General features: G+C 40.0%; 1 protein-coding gene across 8 annotated transcripts in view; it reads right to left on the reverse strand.

Moving 5' to 3' along the window:
- Window positions 1-302: 302 nt before the first annotated feature.
- Window positions 303-16,986, reverse strand: part of NEK10 (NIMA related kinase 10) — a 238,958-nt gene continuing 222,274 nt past the window's right edge. For 7 of the 8 annotated variants that reach the window (XM_013057173.2, XM_004754326.3, XM_004754325.3 and 4 more), the window contains 4 exons: window positions 13,500-13,608; window positions 11,284-11,336; window positions 11,144-11,199; window positions 303-6,360 (listed from right to left, as the gene is read on the reverse strand). In XM_013057173.2, coding sequence (XP_012912627.1) covers window positions 6,312-6,360; window positions 11,144-11,199; window positions 11,284-11,336; window positions 13,500-13,608 — 267 coding nt within the window. In that variant the 3' untranslated portion in view covers window positions 303-6,311. The remainder of the gene's footprint in view (window positions 6,361-11,143; window positions 11,200-11,283; window positions 11,337-13,499; window positions 13,609-16,986) is intronic. The other variant, XM_013057174.2, reaches the window with a different exon arrangement.

Here is a 16,986-nt window from a genome sequence, read left to right on the forward strand (position 1 = left end):
CCAGCTCAGATCAACAGAACACGCAGCTGACCTACAGACTCTTGAGAAATAATAAATGCTTGTCCTTTTAAGTCACTAAGTTTGGAAATACATGTTATGCAACATTGGTGGCAGTAGAGAGTTGCCACCAATTAAAGCTGTGGGACATATTTGAGCATAAACATAAATGATCACCTTTTGGGAGATGATTTTTTTTTTAATCGAAACACTCATAAGCATAAAGGACAGATTGAGAGAGTTGGTCAGAGAAAACCGATGACCATTTGCTATAAACTCTTGACAAAAGAGAGATTCTTTTCCAATAAGATTGAAAATACATGTTTAATTTTCTTTAGCAATTTACAGAGCATATATAAGCAATAGCAAAAATAAAGGCCACTTGGATCTTTCATATAAATCTTTCATAGAGGCATTGCCTTTTTCTTCTCTTCAGGGGCCTCAGAATTTGTCACCTTGAAGCCTCAGTGTGCTCCCAGCAGCAGCGTTTTGGAGGTCTGGGAGGACAGAAGAAGCCCATCATCCCTCTGCCTTCCATATTGCGCACCGTCCCCAAACTCCACACATTCCCTCTAATGACACAGGGTCCCCAACAGGAAGCCTTGTAGCTGTGCACTTCCTCCTCTTGGAGGAACCGGCAGCTGGGGCATGTGACAGACAGGAAAGAGGCCTGCAGATGGGACTAGAACAGAAAAGGGTATGCTCCTGCAAGTTAAGGGAGAAAAAGCAAATTGAAGATAGTTTCCCATTCTGTGGGTGCAGTGGGGCTGTGGCTGCCCAGAACACGGAAGCTCTGGGTCACATAAGATGGGAAACTCCACTCCCCCTCCCCCCCAGAGGATATTTTTCTGTTCTTTTTGATCTTCCCAAACTCACCACTGGGAACAACAGAATACAGGAAGCATCCTAATTCAGTTTTGATCCACTAAATGTCAGTACACAAAATGCACTCGAAAGATTTTCCTTTGAAGTGATTTTTGTTTCCCATTTTGGAAGAGCAAAATGATGGCATCTTTCCATAGCTTGATTATCAATTGGTTTACTCACAAACAACTGAAATACGTGCAAATGCTGCTTTTCGAATCTAGCTAAGTGTAAATGTATTCAGATCTGCCCGCATTTATCTATTTAAAGCCCACATATATCTCTTGCAAAATTTGTTTTGTTAGAAAAACAGGCCCGAGGCCATGGATAAAAGATGGGGAAGCAAACATATTGTCAGCAGTGGAAACACATTCACTGAATGGCAGACAAAACGGTGTCCTTGAGAGGAGTCTAAAGTCTTTGGAATGCTTCACAGGGACCCGGTCCTAACAATTGGACCAACACATTACCAGGGCGCCTTAGGGGCCCATCGGCTACTCTTCTGGGTGTTCAACTCCTCGGTGGAACCCAGTCCCTCAGTAACTGCACGTCGGGGAAAAACCCAACCCGCTGCTTCCAGAAGAACCCAGGGGCAGGAATCATTCAAGCATCAGGAACTGCCAAGTCCCGTGCCAATCACCGGCCACCCTGGGACTGGCCTGCTGGGAGGTGCCGGGCTCTGGGACACCACTCGCCTCCTGCTTGCCCTGTGACTTCTCAGTTTTTGTTTGCAGGCTGTCGTACCTCCTTGAAAGAGTCATCTTTTATCTCTAACATTCGCCTCCCTCAATGTCATGCGGGGTTCATAGAAATACGTCATGCATTCCTTCTTGCTCCCTAAGCCAGTTCCATTTCCTTCCAAACTCACTGAAGTATGAGGTAAACATACTTGTATGAAGGGCAAGGAAAATGAAATTTTAATAGCCATTCATAAGCATTCTATTCCTTTCCAGAATTCTGACTCAAATGGTGCTTGAAATGTAAAACTAAATCATGGATTAAGGATATGTATGGGTTTATAAGTGGCCTCTGCAGTCTGACTTGTGGGTGCTGAGGCCTTCAGCTGCTGTTCCTCTGGGCTTGTTAGGTTAGTTCAAAACCTCTCTCTGCTGGTTTTATGGGACCGGTTCATCACATGTTTGCAAAACCTTCAGCTAATTTTTCCACTTGTGAGCTCATCACATCAATTTCAAGCATCTACTCACCCTTGCTGATTACCTGTCAAAGTGACACTGGTTTTCTAGAAACAACAGAATTTCTATCTTTGTTCAGAGGGAAACAAAGGTAAGGTACTTCCAAATGACAGCCTTTACACAGTCCCGTATTTCCTATAGCGAAAGCACTTCTGTTACCTCTAAGTACAGGTCCTGGGTACAGTGCAAAGCTTCATGGCACAAAATGGGGGGAAAAAAGGCAGCTTGCTACAGTTTGAGAAATAATATTCAGTCTTCTGTTGAGAATAGAGTTCACTTTTATGATCAAATCAATAAACTTTTAAAGATGTTAAAAACTGGTTCATTACTGCATGAATGTATTTAAAAAAAAAAAAAAATCTAACCCAGCTCACAGACCAAGAATGTTGCTATGCTTCTAGGGTGTGTGATGTTCATTTTTAAAATAACTGTTGTTTATGGACCCAGAAGACATGTAAATTTGCAATATCCATCAGTCACTCCGTCAGAATCATAAAATCCTCCCTATCCCTCTTGCAAATCTCAAAGTAACATCACAGCAGGAATGTAATCAACCATAATAGTTCTATTTACAATATGCAATTTAACCGCAATGACACACATAAGAATTTCTTTCTTTATCACAAAAGTTGTTTCCCTGAGACATTCGTGTCTTCCTATGAACGTGAAAAATGGCATCCAAGAGTAAGCATACTGTTAGCAGCACATTGCAATGGAAAAGATACTCTATCCGAAATTCTGTCCATTTCCATCAAAGGACACAATCTGGAATATCTAAAGGTACATAAAATATACTTATTATCACACTTAGTTGTTGAACATGAAGAATTTCATGTTTAGATGGAATTTCACCCCAAGAGTCAAGGTCACCAGAGGGAAGCACTGAGCTTCCCTTGTTCACAAGCCCTTCATAGCTGTATCTCCCGGATGCCAATGAGCTGCAGCCTGGTTGGTCTCCGTCACCTCTCCAGCAGATTTCTGTGTTCATGAATACACACCATAGGAAAAGTAAAAAGGCAAGCAATAAAAGTAGCTTACAAAGGAGTTTTTCCTGCCTTCAAAAAGAAGCTGAAGCCATTTCTACAGGAATCCAGCATATTTGCTGTATGTGGCTCCTCACCAGTCCAACAAAAGAAAAAGAGACAATAATAAAAATAATCTGCAGTTCAGCCAATCAAATAGAGGGATGCGGATATGATGCCTATTAATACTGATACAACTGACTAAGCAACGTTCTTGCCTTCCCACATCTTAAATATGAATGGCAAGTAACTGATGATATTGTTGGAGTTGCATGCAATCAACCAGTCTTGTATCTGTTGCTGATCATCAAAATTCTTAGTATTTACTAGTCATAGATGGTACCTCTAAGAAGACCCTACCTCCTGATCACTTCCATCATTTGGGTAGAATGCATAACAGTGTTTCTTAATTAGGTTCTGCTCTCAAATGCCGAGAGTGTGCACACCACCCAGCACCATACAAGTGTCCACATTAAACTCCAGCAGCATTTCTCCAGCAAGGTCCTGAAATTCACCCAGGAGCACTGGGTATCCAGGTTACTGTTCCCTGGAGACCTTCACTGAAGTATCTCACATCTGGGAGAATACAAGGTTAACAACTGGCAAGCACACATGCCTGCGGCAGTGACTTCCCTGCAAATGGAACATTTTGCTTTTAAAAAGCAAATTAAGTTTTCAAGTACACATATTCAGACAGAGTTGGTAGATCAAAACATCATTAACTGAAGCATTTGTGTATCCAAAGTGATCTGAAAAGTCTGATTCATATTCTGCCCCATACCGATATCCAGTGACTGAGAATGAGACGAAGTCATAGGGATATCATTGCACAACAAATCATTAACAATTATATAAGAGAAAGAGAAAAAATGTAAAGGCAATCAAGCAAAGATTATGAGGACTATTACACTCAGCTAACAACTTCTTTGCACTAGAAGGCAGTTTGGAGAGTGAACACAAGATGGTCACTCTCGTTCTCATGTGGGGGCAGGGGGTTTCTTATCGGGAAATCAGAAAGTGAGGGCTTTTGAAAGGGCAGCACCGCTATTGGGATGAGACTCTGTGCACGAGACAGATCTCTTACCAGTGCCCAACTGTCTCTTAGAGGCGTGCTCTTGAGCTGGGAGAACGTGAATCCAGCGACTGATAGTCTATGAAGGGAATCAAACAGAACACATTCTTGGCACAAGAATGCATCTGTCAGCATAGAGTTGACAGACCTAAAGCTGCTGACATACATTTGTTTATCTTTGTTAATTCATACTGATTTCTATAAATGCCACGTCTATGATCTAAAAGAAATAGTTTGATGGAAACATTTTGTTCCCTTTCTGGTCAACTCTATGCATTCAAAAACACCTTCAAATAAATCATCTCTCTCTCTCTCTCTCTTTTAACCAAGGAGTAACCTCTGAATAGTATTCTTTTCTAAACATTGTTGACAATATATTATCATTTGAGAAAGAACTTTATTGTTCAAACTTTCATCCCAACAGCTTGGTTTATTTCTAGGTATTGGCTTCTATCACAATTAAAATTTACGCCCTTGTAGGCCTCTGCCTCTTAAACAACAAGGAAATGTGCCCATTCCATATATGAAAAGATATAAAAAATAATAGTGCAAGTTCAAATTCAGTTGGGCTAGGAATAAAATTTTACCTGGGTAAATCAACAAAATCATAGCATTTTGATTTTACATATAAATTTCACATATGAATGGAATTGGTTTGAAAGCTGAAAATGACATTTTTCATTACTCTAATTGCATCTGTTATTTTAAATTACAGTATATTTGTAATCATTAATTTGGCTTAAAGACAAAGATTCATTGGCAATTTTCAAAGGCATTCGTTAAAGGAAATTTGGATAGCCTTTAAGTGTTGAACAAATAAATTGTAAAAGTAGCATGGGTTCACATTAAGAGATTTTCTATACTATACAAAAGGCTATTATGTTTCAGGCACTGTAAATATATGAACAAATCCTGTTCAGTCATGCTAAAAATATATCAATGTAAATAAAGATACCAGAACTAAGTGAGAAGTAAATAAAAAGTATAATTTCAGCTTTCAGATTACTAATTATATAGAATTAAAATGTTCTTTAAGCAGTTAGAAGTGCAGTCTGACTTGGCAATAAGGGCATTTCTGGATATTACACCAGTTATAAACCAGTTGAAGAGATGTCAGCCCAATAAGAATCTAAAAAATTTCCATCACAAAGTCTCTAGGAATGGAACACTATCTGGCATTCTGATTTCTAGTTTTTTTAGGAATGTCTCAATGAATAAAGAAGGGACTTACATTTAATTATATAACTTGTTTTCATTTTAAATCCCCAAACAATAAAACATAGGTGATTTTAGTGAGAAGGGACTTAGAATAAGGAATATTGCATTGCTTTCATAGATTCTATGAACTCTTCAAAGTGCTCTAAAAACACTATAAGTTTGATTAGCAGCAAAGCATTCGCCTAATCAAAACCTCTCCTCCCTCCCCCATAAAGATGTATATATATACACACACTGTACAGCAATATATCCTATTAGTCTAACTTACATCCGACAATTTGACAGTTATTCCCAGAGGCTGTGCAAAGGTTACAAATACTGTCTACTGTCTTCAGACCACTAGCACCCACTGGTGAAGAGAGAACCAATCCTTTCCTTAAAACAACAACAACAACAACAAAATTCAATCACTTATTTTAAATTTCTTTTAAAATAAAGGAAAAAATTGGGAAATACAATGAATTTCCCAATATATTATTACTCTGGGGCCTGTAAATTTCTCTTTCTAAAACTATTTTTATATACAGAGAAGGCTAGATGCCTTTAAACATAGTTTCTGCAATCCTAAATATAAAACATTCTGTTGAAAAATATGACTTTGTTTTTGTTGTTGTTGTTGTTGTTTCTTTTTAACTTGGAGGAAAGTTCTGTGATGTGCAAGTTTTCTCCCCACAGATGAATTCTGCAGCATTTTCTCCCAGGAGCACACTGACAGCCCTGTCATTCTGTGTCTACCACATCCGGGGAGCAGAGCCTTCCCATGCTGCCATGGCCACAGAACCTAGCACAGGACCTTCAGAGAGAGGCCCTGGAGGGGCCAAGGCTTCCTGGTCTTGTCTTTTCCACACCCTTCCAGCATCTCCCAATCCTTGGGTGTCTGGTAGAGCTGAAGTCCAGAGCTTGAACTTCACTAGGAAAACGAAGTCCATTCAAAATGCAGGGTTTTCATCTTTTGGTTGGGTGAGTCTTGGTCCCCCACGGATAGGAGTGATATCTAGAAGATTCACAAGAGGCAAGAGTTCACTATAGTCATATATATTTGACTTCACACATGCAACTTCAAAAGCAGTAGCTCGGGGATATATGTAAATAAATCCCAGGGAAGAAAAGATGATTCTAAACATAATAGGACGGGACATTTTTAGAAAGCCACATTTTGCTGAACTTTGGGGCTAACGGGGTCTTTCTCAAATTATAAACTCTCAAATTATAAACTCTGTTGGAAATGATAACCCTTTAGAGAAGAAAAATAAACACCCATTCAAAGTAGCTTATAGTTTTAAACATCTAATTTACATGTTATCAGTTAATTGGGGGGGGGGGAGCAATGCAAACTGTAGATTTCTTTTTCTTTTGCAAATTTTACTTTTCAAAGCAGATTTCATTGTTAAAAATGTTAATGTGTACCCCTAAGTATATAAGGAGGATATGTCTGACGTCTGTTCACCCACAGGATTCAAACAGTTTTACTCTCACAAACAACAAGGATAAAATTAAGGCATGCTAGGCTGTCTCCTTCTGGTAAGGAAGCTAAATGTTTATAAATGTAAACTATAATCATACATCCCTGCAAAGATTGAGAATAGAGCATGCTTTGGGCTGGCCAAGTTTGTTTTGAGCTTATTTTATTGTCTTTATACTGCTTTCTTCCTCTCAACTCATTCTGTCTCCCCTTCCCGGAAGCCTGGAAATGAGGGATCCCCCACTTTGCTTAGGGCTCCTTGATGCTATTTTTATTTCTGTTACTATTTTCCTTTTCCTAATGCAGCATTTTCTACCCAAGACAAGCTTCCTAAACAACAGTCCAAGTAGTCTCGCCATTATTTAAATAGTTGCAGTAACTGTCCCTGAAGAGAGCTAACGGATAATGGCTTTATCCTGAGGCTTTCAGTTTAATGATGGCGTCTCTCTATCCCTAACTACATATTCACTCTGGGACCTAAGCTAAAAATGTCCATGCCAACAGACACATGAAAAAGTGCTCCACATCACTCGGCATCAGGGAAATACAAATCAAAACCACAATGAAATATCACCTCACACCAGTCATAATGGCTAAAATTAACAAGTCAGGAAATGACAGATGCTGGTGAAGATGTGGAGAAAGGGGAACCCTCCTACACTGTTGGTGGGAATGCAAGCTGGTGCAACCACTCTGGAAAACAGCATGGAGGTTCCTCAAAAAGTTGAAAATAGAGTTACCCTACAACTCAGCAATTGCACTACTGGGTATTTACCCTAAAGATACAAACGTAGTGGTCCAAAGGGGCACGTGAACCCGAATGTTTATAGCAGCAATGTCCACAATAGCCAAACTATGGAAAGAACCTAGATGTTCATCAACAGATGAATGGATCAAGAAGATGTGGTATATATACACAATGGAATACTATGCAGCCTTCAAAAGAAATGAAATTCTGCCATTTGCAATGACGTGGATGGAACTAGAGGTTATTACGCTTAGCAAAATAAGTCAGTCAGAGAAAGACAACTATCATATGATCTCCCTGATATGAGGAAGTGGAGATGCAATGTGGGGGGCTTGGGTGGTAGGAGAAGAATAAATGAAACAAGATGGGATCTGGAGGGAGACAAACCATAATAGACTCTTAATGTCACGAAACAAACTGAGGGTTGAGGCGGGGAGGGGGCGAGGGAGAGGGGGTGGGGTTATGGACATTGGGGAGGGTATGTGCTTTGGTGAGTGCTGTGAAGTGTGTAAACCTGGTGATTCACAAACCTGTACCCCTGGCCTAATAATACATTATATGTTTATAAAAAAATTTAAAAAGTTATGAAAAAAAAATGTGTCATGTCTTGGGTTCGTGCTTTAGCTCCTGTCTGGGTGTTTGGGAGATGCGTCTAAGTGTGAACTGACTGTCTGAAGTGGTAAACTTCAGTAACACAGAAATGATGTATGCAAGTCTCTGTGTGACCAACATCACCAATAATATTTTGCAATGATGATGACAATAACAATTAAGATGATGACAAAGAGAATGAGAACAGCAGCAGATCTGGGTAGATGCTGGTGACTAGTCGGGGAGTTCAGACCACGTGGCCCATTTCTAACCACAGCGCTAGGGCTGATTTCTGAACTTGTGTTGTGTGTGAAAGATTGCACAAATACTGGGGTAAACAAGGTTAGCAGATTTCTTACAGCGCATCTCAGACTCTGTGATATGGTAATGTGTGTCAACATCCTCTAAATTTGGAAAAGTGTACTTTCAGAGTTTCCCAAATGTATTTGATCACAAAATTTTATTTTTCAGGGAGCATCTATTAGCATCTTTGATAATATTGGCTATTCTATGGAACCTACTAGGGAAAATACATTCTTCTGATTCCAAATGTTTGTTCATGTCCAGTGAATTTAGCATCCTCTATCTTTTGACCATAGAAAAATCATCACTGACTACCTGATTTGGCTCATATTTGGAAATATGTGTATTTCTAGCTTGTGAACTCTTAGGTGCTTCTAAGTGGAGGCTGACTTATCTTTTGGTAATCAATTTGGAACACCAGTAAACAAGTACTTTAGGCACAACAAAGGGTTATTCTTACTAGTAAACTGTGAAGTCTTCTCTCTAGATATAGTCTATCATTGTTATAAGAGGATGAAAAGGGAATATCATGGATATAAGAATGTTTTGTGAGTGATTCACTTTAATTTGGGGCATTTTAAGAAAATCTTATGTATGTCATATCCATGTATTTTTCTTGAACTTGATCATTAAAACCATGTCTCCATATTCTATGCACAATTCTGAATATAGCTGTAAATAACTTTTTTCTTCATTATTAGGCATCTGACTATCTATTCCTTTGAATAAGAAAATTTGCAATGTCTTTTAATATAGGAGTACAGCTTTGGAGGTAAAAATAATGTTTGAATTTTTTAAAACTTAGGGGTAGAACTGAAAAGGGATAAAAATAAATTTAAAAATAAGACTAAAATCATGTTTTAAGGAAAAATAAGAGCTCTTGTAAGAGCTTCCCTAAATTCTTACACACCTAGTTTTTCACTGATACTTAGTGTAGTTTCTGCAAAAATAAGAAGCCATTCAATGCTCAAGATCCTGAGTCTCTGAGAATATGCAGACAAATTATGACAAAAGTGACCTTTGCCCCCACCCCAAGCCAAAGGCACTTAAAATAATAAGGAGCTAAGAGTCGAGAACAAAGACAATCATTCTCTTCAAGGAAAGTTGGATGTATGCAGCCCAAGAATAGAAGATGAAGATTCCAAGTCTCTCCAGGGAATGTGAGAGGAGAGCAATTAGGAAGATGGTGATTTCTATTAATAATATGCCTTTGGAAAATGAGAATTATTCATCATTTGGTAGTATTTTGGAAATATATTATCAAGCCCAAAGAGCAAGCAGCTGAATAATCTTATGTGTGATTTATATAAACAACTTGTTAAAATAAGAGAAGTAAAAAAAAAAAAAAAAGTTGGAGACTGAACTAACCTCAAAAAAGAATCTAATTTCCATATAATAACCTAACAGGATGCTCTTGAGGCCTCTTTCTCTTACCATGGCAAATACCTTTAGAGACAACTTCTGGAATTATTTAAATAGTGGTCACAAGATAGCTTCAGCAGTGGGAAGGAAGGCAGCTCCTTCAGGCATTAAAGGCCACTCTGAGAGAACAAACTGAAAGAACATGGAGCCATAGAGAGAGGGGATGTGGCTGCTTATGATCAGTTTGAGGACTCGATTGTGAGGGCCTCCTTGCAAAAGTCAAGAACAGCTCATGTGTAGACACTGTCAGTGCCCTGATCCCCTCATCCACAGCAAGCTGGCCTGCTTTCCAGCTGCCAGTGCCTGCATTTCTCTTCCTGAGTATCTCTCTGGCCTCTGGAATCTGTTCTGTTCACCCTTACAGAAGGCCAGAAATGCCAGGGAACTAACATTCTCTGGGGAAAGGCTGCAAACAACAACCAGTGGAGACGTAAGAACAAACACCCCAGGACAGAGGACAAACATCCCTCTGCCCTTGAGTGGGGTGGATACCTGAGGTACATGTTCTAGTACTGGCTCTCAGATTTCCCCAGTGAGACCTAGCCCCAGTCAGCCACAAGGGTTACTTGCTTGAAAATGAAACCTTCACTGAATTATTTCTTCACTCCCCTACCAGTGTTTCCAGAATTGCCTCCCAAGTAAACTAACTGCACTCAAATCTTTGTGACCAACACTGTGCCCAACAGTAAAATGCAGGAATCAGAACTGGCCACAAGTGATAAAACACTATATTTTTAGAGCACAAATAGTTCTTATGTTAGAAGATAATACACAGTAAATTGAGGTTTCTTACTCAGGGTAAGCAAATGGCAACACATAACAAGTCCCTCTTCCAGAAGCATATCTTAGATTCACCAGAAGTGATTCCCCCTGCATTCTATACAAATCATGGGTAGATTTCAGTGATGGAACTCCGAGTTTACAGCTCTACTAGAATGGAACAAATGCTTAATTTAAAAAACAAAAAACCTAGAAATGCTTTTCCATTTCATTATGTTTCTTATTTTTTTCTGGGAGTAAATTACCACTAAGCTATCACCCTTTCTTTTCAACAGAAAAATAGCAGCTGCATCCATACAAAAGATGGGCAGCATATATTCTACCCATGGTTGTATCGGTCTAAGCCAAGATTTACAAAGGTATTTAAAATAAAAGTTGGAAAAAGAAATCTCTGGAATCCAGGATAATTACATCTAACATCCAATGATCTCAACTGAACTTTCACATTTAAAAGAAAACTCTAGATCTCACCTGTTAGATGTAAAGTTGTAATAACCACTTTCCTCTAGGACTTCTTCAATCACAGTCTGACGTTGAAAAAAAAAATGCAGGTTAGTACTGAGTTAAAAGCAACAAAATAAAATTGTTCAAAGGCACTACAAAAACCTCACCTGCATCTGTTCATATGTTATTCCCTCCTCCAAGTCAGAGCTGCTACATAGACCTGAAATAGATAGGTTATGGGAAGTCTGACCTTCGGTTCACATTTTCTTAGTTGGACTTTGTTGACAATTACAACTCAACTGTAGTGAAAACAGGGTCAACTTAGTCCTGATGAAGAGGAGCACATTCCAAATTACCTTGCTTGGAATATTCAAACGCTTTGTTTCTCTTCCTTTATTTTTTAATATTTTGTTGTTGTTGTTTCTCTTCCTTTAATAATGGCTCCTTTCGGGTAGCCATCACAAAATAATACACAAAGATTTCGGGGTAAATTGGGCAATTAAGTTAGAGAGGCATGTGTGAGCCCACCCATTTATGTGAACATAAAGGACACGTGAGGGATATTCCCAACACAAATGACCCAAAGGGCAAGTTTTCTGATTTAAAAAACTCTCCTTAAGCTACAAGCAAAATCAGTTAATGTGTGCTAGAAAGAAAATGAATTCTTAGAGGGAGGCAGAAGTAGACAGGGAAAGACATGAAGACCTGGTCCTTTCCATGTCTGCCTAGAGGGAAATACAGCACACTTAGTGCTAGGAGGCAGTACTTTCTTTGCCAGTGTTTTTGTTTTTGTTTTTTTCTTTTTTAAGCAGACTCCCTGCTGAGTGGGGAGCCCACAGGGGTGGGGGTGGGGTTTAATCCCAGGACCCTGAGATCCTGACCAGAGCCGAAGGCAGACGCCTAACAGGTGACCCTGCTGGGTGTTCTAAGGATGATAGACTAGCACCTCACCCAACTGAGTGCCCCCCAAAGCAATGTTGGCTAGCTTCTCCTGTGATCAATTAACACCGGTGTATGCAGGGAGGCCCAGGAACCCCCTCCACTTAGGAGAGACAAGAGGGAATGGATTGGAGTGGAGGGGAGGCAAGAGGCTGATGAGTCCTGGCAACTCCTCTTCAAAGCTGTGAGCCAAGGTGTTCCCCAACGTGCCTGCAGGCTCTGCTGGGCGAGCCTGGAGCCAGCCTGCTATGACGGGACTTGCCTGCTCCACCCCAGGTTGGCCCCTCCAGCTTCCCTGGACATCTGCTGACGGTCTCTCAGGCCACTCCGAGATTTCCACCAGAGCTCCTGGTATCATCAGTATCACTCCTATAAGAAGTCTGGCCTACAAACTGACTGACCTGCCCTAGGGGTGTTTTTCAAAGCAAAAGACTTTAGCCAAGAGTTCATCTTGCTCTTGCGGGTTTCTCAGGGACTATTTTAAACAAAATAGTTTATTTTGTTTAAAATAGACTATTTTAAACAAATAGCCTACAGGTTGGCTTTATCCCAGGAGTCCAAGACATAGGGAAAGTTTGAGATTAATACATGAAATGACTTGCCTAAATTGAGGAGTGAGGTGATGGAGAATCTCCCTTTAAACCGTAATTTCTGTCTATGCAACTGAGTGATGTAACTATAGTTTGTAGGTATTTGAAAATTATTAAGGAACCTTGAAGCCTCAGAGTAGTTTGAAGACCTCTTCTGAGAGTTCAGTTATGATGAGAAGAGCTACTTTATGCTGAGCCCCTGCTAATGGTCAAGTACCTTTTATATGTTCACACTGATTCTCATTATCACCCCATAGTGCAAGTACCACATTTACCTCCATTTTATAGGCAAGAAAACTGGGGTTCAAGAGGTCAAATAATTTGCCCAAGGTCAACTACTAAATACTGGAGCTGAGATTCAAGTTTAGGCATCCAGGTTTTGAGAATCTGCACCTTTAATCCCCATGCTACATAATCTCCCTATGTGAGATTAATGCAAAAAAGAAAATCAAATTAAATATGTGTGATATAGCTCCTCCACGTAAGTTTCGAATGTTCTTCCTTTTGAATATTCAAAGTCTTCATTTCTGTTTTTTATCTCCCTGGATGCTTTTGGGCATTTGATTCCCCATCATCAGATAAGAAGAAATAAAAGGAAATACAATCCACTCAAACCGATTCTGCTGTTGTTTATGGCATTAATAAATGATCAAAGAAGCTGCCACAACAGGGCATGATAAACCTTGCAGGGAACTTCTGTACTCGTACTGTATATCTCTTCCAACTATTGCCATAGATAATCAAAATAAGCTCTATTTTTCTTTTAAATTGAAGATAATCTTTTAAGGATAGCTGTTGATCCAAACAATATATTTACTTATGAACGTCAGATTTCCTGTGGTGAAGACCATTACCTGTCGGGTCATCTGGGGACAAGCTGTTTCCACCCGATGGGCGATGTAATAAATGGTAATCTGCTGTGAAAAAGTTGGGTTCAATGGGTTCTGGAGATCCCTGGGATAACTGGAACAGAAAAGGCAAAGCCACATGTTATTCTACCATCAGAAGCGAATGACAGGAGACCTCTTTCCCTATGTCTCGGCATGGAGAATTTACTGCTGGTGGTTTTCGATCTCTTGTAAACAGAGAAAGGCACATTTTCCTTTCAAAAGAACTTCTAAATCAGAGGCAGGCAAATTACAGTGAAAGCAAGGGTAGACATTCCCTGGTCACATGAAAAAAAATAAAAACAACTCTGCACTTTATGGGTTTATGAGAGCAAGATAAAAATGGATAGAAAAATAATGGCATAGGCTTGGGACATCAAAATGTTCTTTGTATCAGGTGTATGAGAAATAAACTCAATTATTCAGCAGAATGATATGCTTATTAGTCCACATCATCACTGTTTTTTGTGTATCTCCTCTAAACAAAGCCTTCTTGATTGACTGAGGCAAACAAGTTTCTTAACACATTTTTCTAAATTACCATTGCTTAATTTTAATCTCCAAACATTAATCCCCAACACTCTAAAGGAGACAGTAATTCACTAAATGACAGACTTTATTAAAGTTCCAATTGTTTGATGGTCTCCCACAAAGCTGAATTTTTAAAGTGGAATTTTAGGCTATAAACATTTTACAAACTTCTTTTACCTTTAATTCCAACCAGCACTTGAGCTGGTCAAGTTTTCATGCCTATGTTAATATAACATAATTTTAAAATGCCAATTCTTACTAATAAACCAGAAATAAATGGCACAATTTAGACTATGCAACAGCAGTTACCTTTGATTCCCATATTCTGCTAATGAATTAGAATACGTCATGGTTCAATCACTTGAGAAAACTGGCAGTATTCATTAAGATACAATGTTTACTGTATGACTCTGTAATTCCACTCTTAGGTATACACACAAGACACGTGAGGACCTCTGACCCAAAACTGAAGAAAACCCAAATGTCCACAGATGGAAAAATAGATAGATTGTGGTGTGTTTATACACTGGGATTCTGCAAAGCACAAAAAACAGCAACATGAATGAATGTTGAGCAAAAGAAGCCAAAAACACCAAAGAAGAGGTAATGTATAACTTCACGTAGAGGAATTTTCACAAGCAGACAAAACTAAAGAGTGGCGATGAAGATGAAGATAATAATTATGTTATGGCAGAAGATGGGATCTGACCAGGAAAAGGGAGGCAGGAGCCTTCTTCAGTACAGGAAGTGTTCTACCTAGTGAAGTGAGTGGCGATCCCCCAGATGAGTATGTACATGGAAGTCCACAGAGCCGTACAGGTTCCTCACTGGATGCATTCTGCATTTTATACCTTAATAAGAACATTTCCTATGAGTAACTGATCATTATTCCATCTGTGTACTTTGGACACTACAAATACAAAGTATTTCTGTGTTTGCCAGTATCCATGCTGCCAGAGAAGACTACACTCCAAGAAAAAAACTATGGTTCCATCCTTTGTTATTCTTGAAAAATTATTTTCCTTGCTTCACTGACAACTGATAAAATGAATAGCCCATCTGTAAAATGACAAGATCGTAAGATTGCAATGCATTTGCGGTGCAGGAGGATCTGATGGTCACATGCCTTAGTAACATTCTCATCATTGTTATTAGGATGCCACAGAGGTAGGCCTAAGCACTCTATTTCTCATAACCATGTTAGTAGGTTGCTCCAACTAAGTTTCTTGATATGTCTTGCAATGCTGAGAATGATTTCCTGGTATTGCCTTCCAAATGACTTCAGATGGCATTGTTTTTCATGTGGTTGAACATAGCAGTAATTTGGCTGCCTGAAATGCTCATTCTAATTATAGAAAGCTTAGTTAAGTCAACTTAATTATTAAATAAACACCTTGGAATCCCAGCTTGTTCACAGACAGGAAGGTGTTTAAAGCTGCACAGTGAAATGTGTGAATTGTGAGCTGGGCGGTCAAGATAGCCATTTTATGAAAATAAAGACCAGTCCTTTTCATTGATTCAAACCTTGAAAAGAAGAGCGTTTGAGGATGCCGGTGCCTCCTCCATTAACAGTCTCCCTCAGCTTAAGAACTGCAAATCCTCAGAGGGATGGGCCCCATGGATGAAGCCAAGGACTAAAATTCATTGGTCTTGTGTTTAAGTCCCAGGTACATTTATTTTTCTTCCAGAAACTTCCCAGAACTTCTTGCAGTTCTATTTTCTGACATACACATTCTTTCAGCACATCTTTTTTTGCCCCTTAACTCTGTGTCATGCTCTGAGCATGTCTTGCAAAACAGAGTTGGAAATCACTGGATCTCATATACCAGTGATCTATCCAGCTTGTTAGCACCGTGCCAGGCACCAAGGAGGACACAGCAAGGACGTGGCTTTCCATGTGGCTGGAAAAATGGGCTCATGTACACGAACAAGAAGGAGAATAAACTATGAAGTGTAGAATGAGGTGGGGAGTTCTGAGCTTCCAAAAAGACCAACATGATTTTCAGAGCTCTGTAGCAGAAGCACTGGAATCGAGCCTTGAAGGATGGATTTGGTGGATGCAGGGAAGGGAGGCAGACATTTCAGGTGAGTGGAACTTGGGGGGAAAGGCTGGGCCCTGCCTAGCAGTAGCAAGGTGATGAAAGGGTGATGACACGAGTCCATGTTATAGAGGTGAGGGGATCTAGGTTGGAGAGAGAAAGGCAAATGCTGTTCATTGATTCAGTGGGGATTTTTATCAACTCTTATGTGTCACAGATCCAAACAATGAAAACAACCAATGGTGGCCAAAAATTCTACTCTCAGGGGGCACCTGGGTGGCTCAGTTGGTTAAGCGACTGCCTTTGGCTCGGGTCATAATCCTGGAGTCCCGGGATTGAGTCCCTCATCGGGCTCCCTGCTTGGCAGGGAGTCTCCTTCTCCCTCTGACCTATTCCCTCTCATGCTCTCTTTTTCTCTCATTCTCTCTCTCTCTCTCTCTCTCTGAAATAAATTAGAATCTTTTTAAAAAAATTGTACTCTCAGAGCTTACTTCCTAGTTAGGGAGGACTATAGCTGTGAAGTGTTCCTCTGAAGCTACGTGAAATTACAACTGTGCGGAATGCACTCAAGGACGGGCCGGTGGTTCTCAGATGTAATGGGCAGGTTCAACTTAGACAGGAATGGCTTTCCTGAAAAAATGACGCGCTGAGAACTGAAAGAATGGGAAAGAATGGGAGAAGGATGCAGCGGGAAGATCTGGAAAGGCGGGAACATGAGCATCTGCAAAGACTCAGGAGGAGGCTGCATGGTGGACAGACGGGATCTGCGGCTGGTATGAGACGGTGAAGAAGGGGAGAGGGATGAGAGGAGGACCGAGGGGTGGGCAGGCCTCGGACCAAATGGGACTGGGAATACTGTGGGGGTGATTTGGCAGTTTCTACTT

The sequence above is a fragment of the Mustela putorius genome, unplaced genomic scaffold, assembly GCF_011764305.1.
Source record: "Mustela putorius furo isolate JIRA1106 unplaced genomic scaffold, ASM1176430v1.1 tig00003834_pilon_pilon_pilon, whole genome shotgun sequence".
Taxonomy (NCBI): domain Eukaryota; kingdom Metazoa; phylum Chordata; class Mammalia; order Carnivora; family Mustelidae; genus Mustela; species Mustela putorius.